Below are 13,320 nucleotides of genomic sequence, written 5' to 3'. Positions count from 1 at the left end.
TGCATTACTTAATTTGAACAGCACCACGGAATTAATCAGCCCACTCTCGTTTGCCAAGAAAGTGAAACAATTCCACACAGTTCAGCTGTTCTGGACATTCCTCCAACTGCAATGGAAACAACTTGAGTCAGTGTTGCCACACACTCTGGGTGGCCTCTGCCCGCATAACCCTGCTCCTTCCCGTGCGCCAACACTCCTCAGATCCTGCAAGAAAACCAGGGAGAGACAAACGAGCAGAAAATTACTGCTACAAAAATTAAAGGGCTTTCTGCTGCTGCAGCTCAGCAAACCAGCTTTCCACAGGGTCAGAGGAGTGCAACTGTCAGCACTAGAGCAGGAGTAAAGATAGGCAGCTAAAAGCAATTACTGTGCAAGCAATACTGCCTCTACATTTAACACCAAAAGCACCTTGGAACTATGACTGCAGACATTAAATAAAACTCATACCTGAAAAAGAATTTCCATTTAAAATAATATTAGTAATAAAAACTATGGCTCCTGTCAACAATAATCATCAACCACAAAGCCTCTCCAAGCACCAAGCGCAGCATTACTACATGTCAAGGCAGAATTAAAAAACTGCCCTTCTCTTTCTCATGACACATTAAACACAAAAATCATTGTACTTAACGTTTACAATCTTAATTTCAGGAGTGTCAGAAACAAAAACCTTCTGCAACATGTATTATTACACTGAGAAATGAGCTCAAGATGCATTTTCTAGCCTTACTGACCTTTCTCTTCTCCCACCTTAACCAGACCCTTTGTCACCCACACACAGCAAAGGAGAAAAATTTGATCTCCTGACTCACAAATTGCTTCCAAAACAATCAAATTTTTCAGCATACAGCTTCTTTCCCATGTTCTCATATAAATGCAACAATATTAGGAATGATGAGAAATGTCTTAAACTTCATTAGTCTTAATTGTCTTTTCTATTTATTCAGCCAATCATGAATAATTGCTCCTTGTCTAATCCTCTCAAATCATCTTTCCTAAAAAGCTCATGAAAATGGATTAGCCTCGTAGTGCACAGCTGATTATTTCACTTACAGTCTATTGTATCAAAAGGTGACAGGTGAAGAATTTTAACCAGAGGCCTTTAATTAAAACAAACAAACAAAAAAATCCCTTCAGGCCTGAACTTAAGATGGAAGGACATAGCAAAAATAACATCACAATATCACAAGGAAAAGAAAAAACACAAGGTAACCATAGCTTCAACCATTCAACACCCTTATGGAGAGGAAGCCTTTCTCCTCCTTAAAAGAACCTGAAAGTCAATACAGATCACAAGCTCAACACAAAACTTCAGGAACTTAGTACCTGCAAATTTGCTAGATTTGATTTCTAGTCTTCACTTATGGTAGGTTGCAAAACTCCTGCAATAATCTCAAGTGACAAAGATATAAGCAGAAGGACTAGATGCAAAGGACAACCATTATCCTTTTTGAAAGAAAAGGAAAAAATATTGAGGGGACAACACTTTTTTTAGCATTTGGGACATTATGAGCTTCTCAAGGTTAAAAATTCAAGATTATTTTTTGGTTTTAATTCAAGCAATAAAGCTTTATTATTTTGTCTACCAATTTGTGAGCTAAACACTGTTTTATCTGGACAAAAATATAATCAGTTTATTTTTGTCCAAATGAAAAGAAGTTAGGACAAGCTTATTAAATATATTGTTTAAATTAAGTGTGAAGTGCAGAAATTCCTATTATCACCATATTAAAAGAAATGTAGCTCAGACTTCACAACAGAAGAAACAGAACAGTGGCAGAACTCCATTACAAATGTACAGTCTAAATCTCATAATAAACAATGCCATCAAAAAACCTGGCCTTTACTATCCATATATAGACATTTATTATTTAGCAGTTTCACACTATGTTTGCAGCTATAAAAAAACTACAGATATTTTTTTTTTTTGCTCAAAACCTGAAAAAGCTAAATTATTGCAGCTGAAGTCTAAAATTCCACACGTAATAATCAAGGAAATTTAAGCACTACAGGCTTTTTGAAAACTGGTTACAGAACTTTACCATTGCAAAAGAGAAGACAAGGCACTACTGATAAGACACACACCCCTGCCACACACACATTTCAAGAGATTACTGTGGCACATGAACTTTACTGGAAAGTTTAAGAAAATGGAAGTGCAAGTTCATGCCTGACTAAACATGAAACCTCCTCCTGTGCATGTGATCAACTGCAGCATCAATATATGGGGTGTATTAGCTACAAACACAAAGCAAGAAGCAACACAGGCCAGTGCTGCTTCTGCCATGACAGCGATGGTTCCTCCACTACCAGAGTATTCTATTCAAAGCAGTTTTTGTGGGAGTGTTAACTTTTTCTGATCTAGATATAACTGAGTCCCTAGGAAAGTTACTTGCTTGCCATCATCCCAACACCACAAGTACCTCCATTCTTAAGACAATTAAGAGCCATCACATCAGACAGAAATTCCATGCAGTTTCTAAATCCTTCCTGTTCCACCGCTGATCCACCTACTGAAGTCTAAGTTCTCATTGTGATTTTTTCCTTCACAGCCTTGGAATAAGTTTCTTATTTCCATTATTATTTTCCTTTGACTTTCTTTACCCTGTGGGATAGAACTGACCCCTTGCACTAAAGGGGGGCAACAGGCTGTATTTCACATGTGTTAAATATCCAGTGTTATTAGTCAGAGTAGCCTCCAGCTATGTCTGTCATGGAGGGAGAAACAGGAAAAAATCCCTGTGACTGGTAAAGGAAACAGTGTCTTTCCTTCCACATATCTCATCTGGCAGATAGGAAAGAAAGAAATAGTAAAATATTCTACTAATACAGACCTTTCTTCAGACTCTTATTGCTGCATACTCCTTCTGATGCTCACACAGGCAGAGGAGGAAGGCCTGCTGCAAACCTTGGCTACTTCACAACTTCAGCTACAAGCTGAGAAAAGAATTCACCCTCTACCTTGTGATAAAAAGCAGACTCCAGGAATCTCTAATTATAATTATTGTGGGAGTGTGGTCAGGAAGATAATAAATCAGATTGCCATATCAAAGGTGTACAAAGAGGGGGGAAGTGGGAGGAAAACAGGAGTCAGGCTGCTGTAACAGAAGTAAAAAATTCTCAGGGTATGGAAGGGAGGAGGGCAGGGAAGGCAAGATAACAGCCACAAATTTATTTTCAACTAGAGAGAAAACAAAATATTTGGCTACAAATTCCTTACAATACAGCCAGGACACAAACATACAAATAAACAACACTCCAACTAACCCCTAAATCTAGTTTCCCATAACTGCATTTTTATAATAAGACATTTTTTCTTTGGCAGGCTGCCTTGTTGGATTACACAGGGTGGTTATTTACACTGCAGTTACTTCTTAATGACATAATCAGAACAAACTGAAGAAAAATTCAAATTCTATGAAACTCGAACTCTTTCAAGGTTTCCAGTGAAGGTTTTGTGCATAACTCTGAACTAGAACTTGAGAAGTCTGTGTTCAATTCCTGGTCCCAGACACACACTTCTTGTGAGACCCTACATGCACGTGCATGCCCACACCATGTATTTGTGCTTGCTTATATAAAAGACTTTTTTCAAGCAGAACTGAACATTTCATTCAGCTGTGAATGCACAGAAATTATGATTTACACTAAATGCTTTATGTAATATGACCACCAAGATTAAGATTCCAATTGTTAGCCTGTCCATCTTCATGCCTTCCTTTACAAAGAAAAGACATTCTAACAGAACACACTACGTTCCTTCAATCATAAGATACATGAATCTGCATCTTAGACACACAACTGTATAAATTCACATGAGGAAAATACTGACATGTGTTAACAAATATTTACATAGTAAAGGACAACCAAGCTACTCTGGTTCCACATTTCTGGGAGGAAAAAAACAAAAAGAAAGCAAACCATCAAACTAACTTGAGCTGTCAAATTACTCATTATTCCCACACAGGTGCAGTGAACAAAAGCAAATACAAAAGGTTCACTCCAATACAAAAGGTGTTTCATATATATGAGCCATAACCTAGCACGACTTGGAAATGCAGTCATGAATCTGAGATCTTCAATGCAAGAAAATTACTGAGTTAGGGTAGAAATCTACAATTTCAGCAGAAAACCAGTGAAAAGTTGCAGATACCAAGTGATACCAAGTGATGAGGGAAACACAAGAAAACAAGGTCAATGGTCATTGACATGATAGAGAACTGTTCTAACAAATCACCAGCATTTTTTCCCACTGTAGGCTTTTCAAAAATAGAAGAATCAAAGAAATAAATATCCATAATGCAGATGTGTCCTCAGCATTGTTTTTCACGCTACAAAACTGTAGAACGGACGTGTCTGAAAAATTACATTATTTTATGATATGTTATTAACTCAAAACTGAGCTTATTGACTCAGAATTAACTGAGTTTGGACACTGTTGCTTTTCTCATCCAACCTAGAAAAACACACTTACCTAGCAAATAGGGATTTTTTTCAGGAAAGCTGCCGAAACAGACATCCCACAGAAAACACTCTGAATTCCAACAACCTGTATTTGCCTGCTATTACTACATAATTAGTTCATATAGAATATTGAATATTCATATACTAATGCTGACTTCTTGTAAAATTGTTTTATGGTTAAAATTCAGTATTTCCCAACTCGAGCACATAGCTATAATCTCTCTTTTCAAATCAATTTCTCTTTAAAGATAGCATCTAAAAATTGAGGTTCATACAAAGCACAAACATACTATTACACAATCTGGACAAAGGAGAATTGACTTCAGGTGAGTTAAGACAATCTAATTAATGGGGACTTTAAACTATTATTCTGTTTAGATCTTACATAGACAATTATAGGCCATGAAAGAAGCTGCTATGACCTTTTTGCTGAATGAAGTACCAATGTTGCTTTACACTAGAACATATGAAAAAGTTAATTGGTCATAAAACTCAGGGCATTTTAAAAATGAACTGCCACATAAAATTACTGTAGTGTATGAAAGCCTCACTCAGAACTTGTCTGTGCTGTGTGTAGAGTCAGCGTCAGTCTCTCCCTCTCATATGAATAGATGCAATCTCAGCAGCCAGACACAATAAATACAAGATGAAGGGAATGGCAAGCAGAGCAGCAACACAGAATTAATTCCAGAGGCTAGGAATCACAATGTGAAAATTATTTCATTATTTTAACTCATTAATTATTCATGCAGTAGAGATACGGGAAATGGCAGGCGAAATCTAATGAAAGAGCCAGCAATTGAGAAGCACTGATGAAATGGATTAGAAAGGTATAGAAGAAAAGTTATGAAAAATGGTGGGTGAGAAAAGAAAGGGGCTTAGGGCAAGGTTTCACACTCAGTAGTAGGGGCAATGTTTATTATGAGTAGAAGGGCAATCCTTCTGCTGCTCTACTGCTCTTCTACTCCTAGTCTAGCATTGTGGTGTGCTGCTTCCACCTCACTAACAGTCACAATCATTTATGAAACTGTACAATGAGTCAGCCATGGCTGAAAAATAACCTGATCAAAAAAAAGGAAAAAATATAAGTTGACACGACCAAGAGGAAGATGCAGGAGCAGAAACGAGCAGCTGCAATGGAAAAATAGGTCATGCCAACACTTCTCTCAGCAAAAAGGTGCAACCATGGGATTAAAGACCAGTGTCTATGCCCAGACCATATAAATACTCCTCTCAACTGCATCTTTAAACTTACCGTGCTACGTACAGAGCAAACATGTTTGGATCACATCTGGTGACAGTGATGCAGAAAAAGGTGGTCTAAGCAGTTTGCTAATGCTGGGAAAGTGGAAGGATACACTTTTCACTCAAGGATCAACCAATGCAGTACATTTCTAGCTGCTCTTAGTGACTTTTCCCCCCACTTCATCCCCCAAGCCAATTCCATAGGATTCCACATGTGTGATGTACAATCTGTTGTCCAGGTATGAGAGTCACCGAGTCTGACAGTGCACTGCTCACCTGCATGAAATGGAGATGCAAAGAAGGGTCTACTTAGTGAATTGGGCTACTGAATACCAGGCTGCAGGCCATGGTACTGCCTGGTGCACAGCAGCACTCGGCACTTCAGGTGCAGAGGGTGCCCACATTTCTGAGATTCAAATGGAGTCTGCTACTGTTTGCTCCATTCCCTCTTCATCAATTTCATCATCAGGACATATCTTTCTTTGTCATCATCAATTTCAATCATTTAAAAACACAAAGCCTAAAGCTAGATCTTTACTTCTATTCAGACACTCTACTAGATACCATTGATGACATTTTTGGAGGAACTAAAGAGACTGCAGAACCAGTTACAAAGTAGAGAGATGGGAATGAGTCAAAAATAGCAGGTTAGGCCAAAGTTTTCTTACTCATTTAGATATGTTTATGTCAATTCAACATGGGGTGAGGGGGAGTGCAATGCAGGGCAATCTAAAAGTAGCTTGCAGCTACATTTGTGAAGTGGTTTTCATTATAAATCCCTATTCATAAAAATGAAGACTAAGAATTTTCACACTAGGTAAGTACAATTCTAGAAACTTTTTAACTTCTATTAACAACCCAAGTTAAAAACTAGATGAGGCAATAAATCAAAAATTGTTCTCTGAAAGCTCAGCTTTAATTTGAAAAACATAATTTTGTGATATATGGAATGAACACCCTGGATGTATGATTCAAGGAACTAGTTAACATTCACCTGATCTCATAGTGAACCTAAATTCAAATCTCATCAATGTGAAACATCCTGACAACTTCAACACTTACACATTCAAATACCCTCAAAACCAGCTTTTAACAATAGCACTTAAAATTATTTCATATTTAAAGATGATTATTAACTGAAACATTCGTATATACCCATACAACAGCAGCTTTTCACCTGACTGGACTTAAACAATAAATATCACAAATAACCTCCAGATGTTACCTTTATTATTTTTATTGTAAAGACTTTGAAATTGACAAAAATTAAGACTACAGGGAAATCATTAATGCATAAAAGAAAACTACAAGGAAAAAGGAATAAGCCTTTCTCTGCATTTACTGCATATAGTAAAAGGTGCAAATCACCACAACTAAGACTTACAGTATTAAGAAAGAATTGTTTTATGACAAGAAGTGTTAAGCACTGTTAAGAACAGTTGACTAGTGAGATTGAGTAATTTCTAATATTTAAAGCTTTTATGACTTTCAAAAGTGTAGTAGTGCCATCTTTTCCTTTAAATCAGTTCTGTAAAACTTCAGTAAGCCTCTTTTATTCAAAGTGATGGCAGGAAGCTGCCAAATTTCCTGCTTGTGTTAGTTTTGTGCTGTTTTAGTGAACTGAATGAGCAAACACCTGACAAGCATCAGAGATGGCATAGAGGAAGCAGTAATAACACGTGCCCAATGTCAGGGCTTTTAACCTTCAGCAATAATGAGTTATGTCAACTCTCTGCATCCCATAAGACTATATCTTAAAAAATAGATTAAGCAAACAGATTAGACAAACATCTGCCAATAATGCTGCAAGTACAATTTATCCTTCCTAGGGCTGAGAGGAGTAGACCAGAATCCTCGAGGTCATTTCCATCACCACTTTATTTAAGTTTTAAAAAAGCAACATACATTTTGAATTTTGAAAACATTTTGAATCCATACAAAGAAACTTCAGCAAAACTGAAATTCTACTTAATAAATTAAGAGATAAATATTTGCCTGTTTAGGACTGTCCAATTAAATGCTATGTCTAATGTAGTGTGCATTAATCTCATGTATGTTTCCTATATAAAATACCTTCTTGCTGGAAGGATAAGCCTAAAACATCTTATGACTCAATCATGTCAAGTCATTTTTAATCTGTAAGTGGGAATGTAATTTTCAAGGCCTTACATTTTCCCAGAAAATCTGCTAAATGCCTCTTAGTTGTAAAATGCTGGCTGTACATACCAGCTCCTTGGGTACATATCTCCAGTGTTACTCCTATTGCTCAAAGCTAGCTGGGGCAGAAGACTGAAAATGACAAACTGCTAAGGGTTCAGCGCTCTTTGGACAGAAGTGAAACTGGAATGTCTTACAAAAGACTTGTAAGGTGAAGCTACATTCACAAGTTACACAGAATGACGAATCTCACTGGTGATGCTTCTTAGTCCATCATTTACACCAGCCCGTGATTGCAGGTCTGGCAGACCTATTCACTTCCTATTGTCTGCAGGAGACTTCAAGAAAAGAGGAAAAAAGGTAAAGCTAGTCAGATGTCAGATAACAGCAAAGGCTTCCTCACTTAAATATCCTAATTCCTTATTATTACTGCATAAACTTGGTCACTTGTTGGTTTATGCAGACAAAATACTACCTGGTTAAGCACACATAGTTTCTCTTTTTACAGGTTATTCAAGTACCTCTTCTTTGAGCAGCATACTATCCAGAAAATAGGGAATCCATTGAGAAGCTTGAAAGTTAAGTTTAAATGTTTTAAAGTTTAAAAAGCACTTTAAATGTCAATACCAGATATAATTTGATAAGCTTGTATACACCTCATGCATCACCTGTTCTGGAGACTATACAGAAAGAAATACAATGTATCACCCTGACCATTCTGCCCATTCCTTTTCAGAAAACCAGGAATTCCTCAAACAAGGGAGACTCTTATCTCCACAGAACGAAATGTGCTATACTAGGTTGGACCTTCAAGAGGACTTATATATATGGAAAAGCCACCATCACCAAGTACAGCTCAGAACAAGCAGTACAAATGGAAAAGATCTTAACCTGGTTGCTATAAAATTAAATTTGCCATAAAAATTAATTTTGCCATGGAAAATTAATTTGCCATAAAACCAAAGTTTTTTGGCAATTATTACATGTATATCGGGGAAGGAAGTATTGCCAACATATGTTCATCTTCATCTGCCTGCTAATAATTGTTTCCACATGCATTCAAGTTCCTGGTCATTAACACAGTATTTTGTTGATTTTTCCTGTCCAAACATACATGTGCCTAATGCTCACACACATACAGAGCTCCACTGCTACGGAACAGGGGAAGAAGCCAAAAGCGACTGGCAGCCCTGTACTTTCTACAAAGACGTATGTGTAGCACAGCAAGTCATGAAAAACAAAGTAGAATAACTTAATAAGATACACCAAAAACGTACAGAACAAAAAATTACCATTACACATGCAAAGACAACATCTTTGTAAGGACAACATACTCCACAGCTGAAATAGACCTTTCAATCTCGACATAGGAAATCCCTCGAAGCCAAAACGGGCTGACTCCACTAAAACATATGCTTTCCACCATAATTCCAGATTTTCTCCAGAGACTTCCGCCAGAATATAATTTTATCACTGGGTGCTGGGAAACCATACTAACGCACATCCAGAAATTTAGGGCAGTGTTCACAAGAAAAACCTGCCTTTTGTCTTGAGAGTTATAATGACCTTTTTCACAGTATTTCCAACACGATCAGATGAAACAAAATACAGTACAGTTCACATTGTGACTGATGTAATACGGGCTGGGAGCAATACCGTGGAAACGAAAAAGCCAAGGATCTCTGTCTTCTTCTAGACAAATTGCCAAGCCTCAATACTTGGAGAGAGAAAAAGCAGAGCATCCCAAATAAAACACTGCAGTGCATGTTCACCATTTCAGTAAAGTCGCTGCAGCTTTTGGCAACCCCATAGGAAATTTGGACCCTTTAAAGAAAGCCCAAGCTAATAAAAGAGCTAAAAAACAGTCCTAGCTTAAAAATTACAGGATTAAAAAAAAAACCCACTGGCTGTAGAAATAAAAAAAAAAAAAAAAAAACCACGGAACTCACCGTTCGCATCGCAAGCGATGCGAAATAAATAACCTCGGCAATAACTAGTCATAAAAATATTAAATGCTGCATTTTGTCACCACCGCGCCGGTATTGGGGGGCAGGCGGGCAAGGGCGGCGGGCCCAGCGGCAGTGCCTACCTGCGAGAGCTGCCGGGGGTTGGGGCAGCCGAAGAGCGCGGAGCTGGAGCTGAAGCTGATGGCCCCTCTGCGGCTGAGGACGTGCTGCGGCACCGGCCTGTCCAGCGGCAGCACGGGCAGCTGGTAACATACTTCCATTGACGAAGCCTCGGTGCGCCGGCCCGCCGCGGGGCAGCGGCCTCGCCCGCCGCACCTGCCCGCGCAGGGCTCGCCGCAGCGGGGAAGGACGGGCGGCGAAGCCCCGCGGGGGCCCGGCGCCTCCTCGCCGCCCCCGCGCCCCCCGAGGGGCCGGGCCGGGCCGCGCCGGGCCCCGCGCCTTTGTGCTCCGCCGCCGCCAAAGCCCGGCGGGAGCCGCCGGCGGGAGCGAGGGGGAGGCGGCGGAGCGGGACGGCTCTGTCAGCGCCCGGGGCGGCGAGTCCCGGCCCGCAGCCCGCGGCCGCCGCCGCTCCCTCCCTCAGGCGCGCTGCCGCCGGCGGGAGCCGCTGTCAGCCCCGCTGCCCGGCGCCGCGCATGGAGGGCCGGGGGCCGCGCTGGGGGAGACACGCGCCGCGCTCGCCCCTATTGTCCGGCACAGCCAGGAGCGGGAGGAGGAGGAGGAGGCGCCGCTCTGCCGAGGGGAAGGGGCCGGGCCGCCAGAGAGGGGACCCGGGGAGGAGGGGGAGGAGGAGGAGGAGAACGGAGAGAAGGAGGAGGAGGAGGAGGAGGGATGGCGCCTCCGCCCCGCCCGCGCGCGGCGGCCCGGCTGGAGCAGCAGGCACGAGCCCGGCGGACCGTGCGTGGGTCGCGCGGCTGGCGACACGCGCACAGCGGCGTCATAACGTCACCGCTGCCCACACTCTCCCCGTCCGCGCGCACCAGGCAGGGGCGGCTCGGCGGGCGCCGCGCGCATGCGCCCTGCCCCCTCCCCCTCGCGCCTTCGCAGGGGCGGGGGGCGGCACCGCCCTCCTTCCCTCCCTCCCTCAGCTCCTCTCGGAGCCTCGGGGCCACGGAACGGATCGGCCCGGCCCGGGAGAGGCCTGAGGGGCATCGAGTCCAGCCTGTGACCGAGCACCACCATGATAACTAGACCATGGCACTGAGTGCCACGTCCAGTCTCTCCTTAAACACTTCCAAGGACGGTGACTTCGCCGCCTCCCTGGGCAGCCCATGCCAGTATCTAGTCACCCTTTCTGTGAAGACATTCTTCTTAATGGCCAACCTGAACCTCCTATGATGCAGCTTAAGACTCTGTCCTCTCATCCTGTCGCTGGTTGTCTGAAAGAAGAAACCGACCCCCATCTGGCTACAACCTCATTTGAGGGAGCTGTTGGGAGCTGTAATGTCACCCCTGAGCCTCCTTCCCTCCCAGGGGCCTAAACACCCTCAGCTCCATCAGTTGCTCTTACTAAGATTCGTGCTCCAGACCCTTGAGCCACTCCATTTCCCCTCTCTGGACTTGCTCCAGCACCCCAATATCTTCCTGAATTGAGGGGTCCAAAACTGGACAGTACCCGAGGTGCAGCACTGCTTGGGTGAGACCCAAGGGCTCCTGGAACCCCAGGGCCAGAACAGTGGTAAGTGGGGGTTTAACTCAGTGCCCCCGTGTCATAAGATGTCATCCCCAAGAGAATGGGAGGAGGTTTGTCAGGAGAGGTTTAGGTCACATATTGGGGAAAGGTTTTTCACCCAAAGGGTGCTTGGGCACTGGAACAGGCTCCCCAGGGAAGTGGTCATAGTGGTCACAGGCTGGCAGCTCAAGAAGTGTTCCAACAATGCTCTCACCACGTGGGGACTCTTGCGGATGGTCCTGCTGTGCAGGGACAGGAGTTGGACTGTGATGGTCCCTTCCAACTCAGGATGTTCTGTGTCCATCAGCCCATCCCACAGGCTGTGCCCAGACACTGGGGAGCAGCACTCAGGGGGCTGTGATGTCACCAGGGCCAGATCTGGATTCTGTGGCTGCTCCTTCGGGAGGCTGAGCACCGGTCAGTACAGCCTGGCCTTGAACAGCTGCTTGAAAATCAAACGTGGAAAGACAGGTTTGTTTCAAAATGCATCATCCATCAAATGCAATACACTGGGGAGCTTGTATTTGCATTTGAACCCTTGTGGTTCATTTTTAGAGTGGGGAGAGGTGGGATTTTTTGCAAGAAGAAGAGGTAAAACCATGCCATTTTTGTTGACATAAAAAATAAGGTTCCTGCAAACCACACAATTCCACAATTCCAAGAATTGCACTTTAAGGGAGAAAAGGAATAATCCATGACATGATCTACTAGTCCATAGCTATGTACATCATATTAGCTGGGACACCTAGAAATAAACTTTGCTTTTTTTTTCTTTTAGGACTAAGCCTCCCTTTGTCTCTCCGTAACTGCTTTTTTTTCCCCCCATCCTTTCATCTCTTTTATTTCTCCATCATAAAAAAATCCTAAATATAGCGTGATAGGTAAGGGAACGTTTCTGTTCTTTGAATAATATATGAAGTGCCTGTACCCACTTAAAAATCAAATTTTGCAAAATGATTCATATGATTTAATTTTACATAATACATTGTTCTCAGTGCTTGCTTACTGGCAGAAAGGTTTAGATTTCACATGATAGTGGTTATTTATAGGCAATGACACAGCTTTGGAGGAACCCATTTGGAAAGAATAGGTGGTTTGTATGGAGGATTTTCATCTGTTTGAACTAGTTCTAGAAGCAAGTAGTTTTATACATGTGGACTGATGGCCATTTCACCTTGAGCTGTGAAGTTAACAAATGTACCTCATTCTTTTGCAGAGCTGTAGTCCCACTTTGTCTCATGGATAGCCAGAAGAACATATGGACACATGAGAAGGACATGGATCAACTGCTGTGTCTTAAGAGCTTTTTTCAACTGCTTTTCTCTTTTTTAAAAAAAATTAAAATCTCACAAGCATTCTCAATATTTTATAATGCGTGCATGCAATATTTCAAGATACAATAAGCACATAGTAGTTCAAAGTAAAATAACATACTCAGCTTTTTTTTTTTTTCCAGTAATTAAGACATGTCAGGTTTTCTTCTGCATTCTTTGATAGTTTACTCATATTTGGCCTGCTTACATTAAATCAGCAGTGCATTCGAGTTACTGATAGGACTCCACCAGCTTCACTGGTGTCAGGATTTCCCTCTCCTAATAAGTTTTCAAAATTACTTTTTGTTCTTTTCTACTGATAAAGAATTTGTTTTCTGTATACTCAGGTAGGATGGATTTTTATTCTAGTCAATCTGAAATTCAATTCATCAAAAATTTGTCATGTGTTTAGGGGAAATAAAAAGTATATTCTTACTTTCACAATATAAATAGTGTATATTGCAATCCTATATGGTCAAACTATAAGTGAAGATTATTGATAGTG

The 13,320-nt window shown here is 41.6% G+C and overlaps 1 protein-coding gene across 2 annotated transcripts in view; it reads right to left on the bottom strand.

Annotated features, from left to right (window-relative positions):
- The window catches only part of PDE7A (phosphodiesterase 7A), a 75,312-nt gene extending 65,180 nt beyond the window's left edge, over positions 1-10,132 (bottom strand). For both annotated transcript variants that reach the window (XM_054284891.1, XM_054284892.1), the window contains exon 1: positions 9,956-10,132. In XM_054284891.1, the coding sequence (XP_054140866.1) occupies positions 9,956-10,093 (138 nt within the window). In that variant the 5' untranslated portion in view covers positions 10,094-10,132. The remainder of the gene's footprint in view (positions 1-9,955) is intronic.
- Between the last annotated feature and the right edge of the window lie 3,188 nt (positions 10,133-13,320).

Source organism: Melozone crissalis, unplaced genomic scaffold (genome assembly GCF_028551555.1).
Source record: "Melozone crissalis strain CALT ecotype California unplaced genomic scaffold, PUWL_Pcris_2 ptg000042l_1, whole genome shotgun sequence".
Taxonomy (NCBI): Eukaryota; Metazoa; Chordata; class Aves; order Passeriformes; family Passerellidae; genus Melozone; species Melozone crissalis.
The sequence above is the reverse complement of the archived record's forward strand: the minus strand, read 5'-3'. Positions and strand labels throughout refer to the sequence as shown.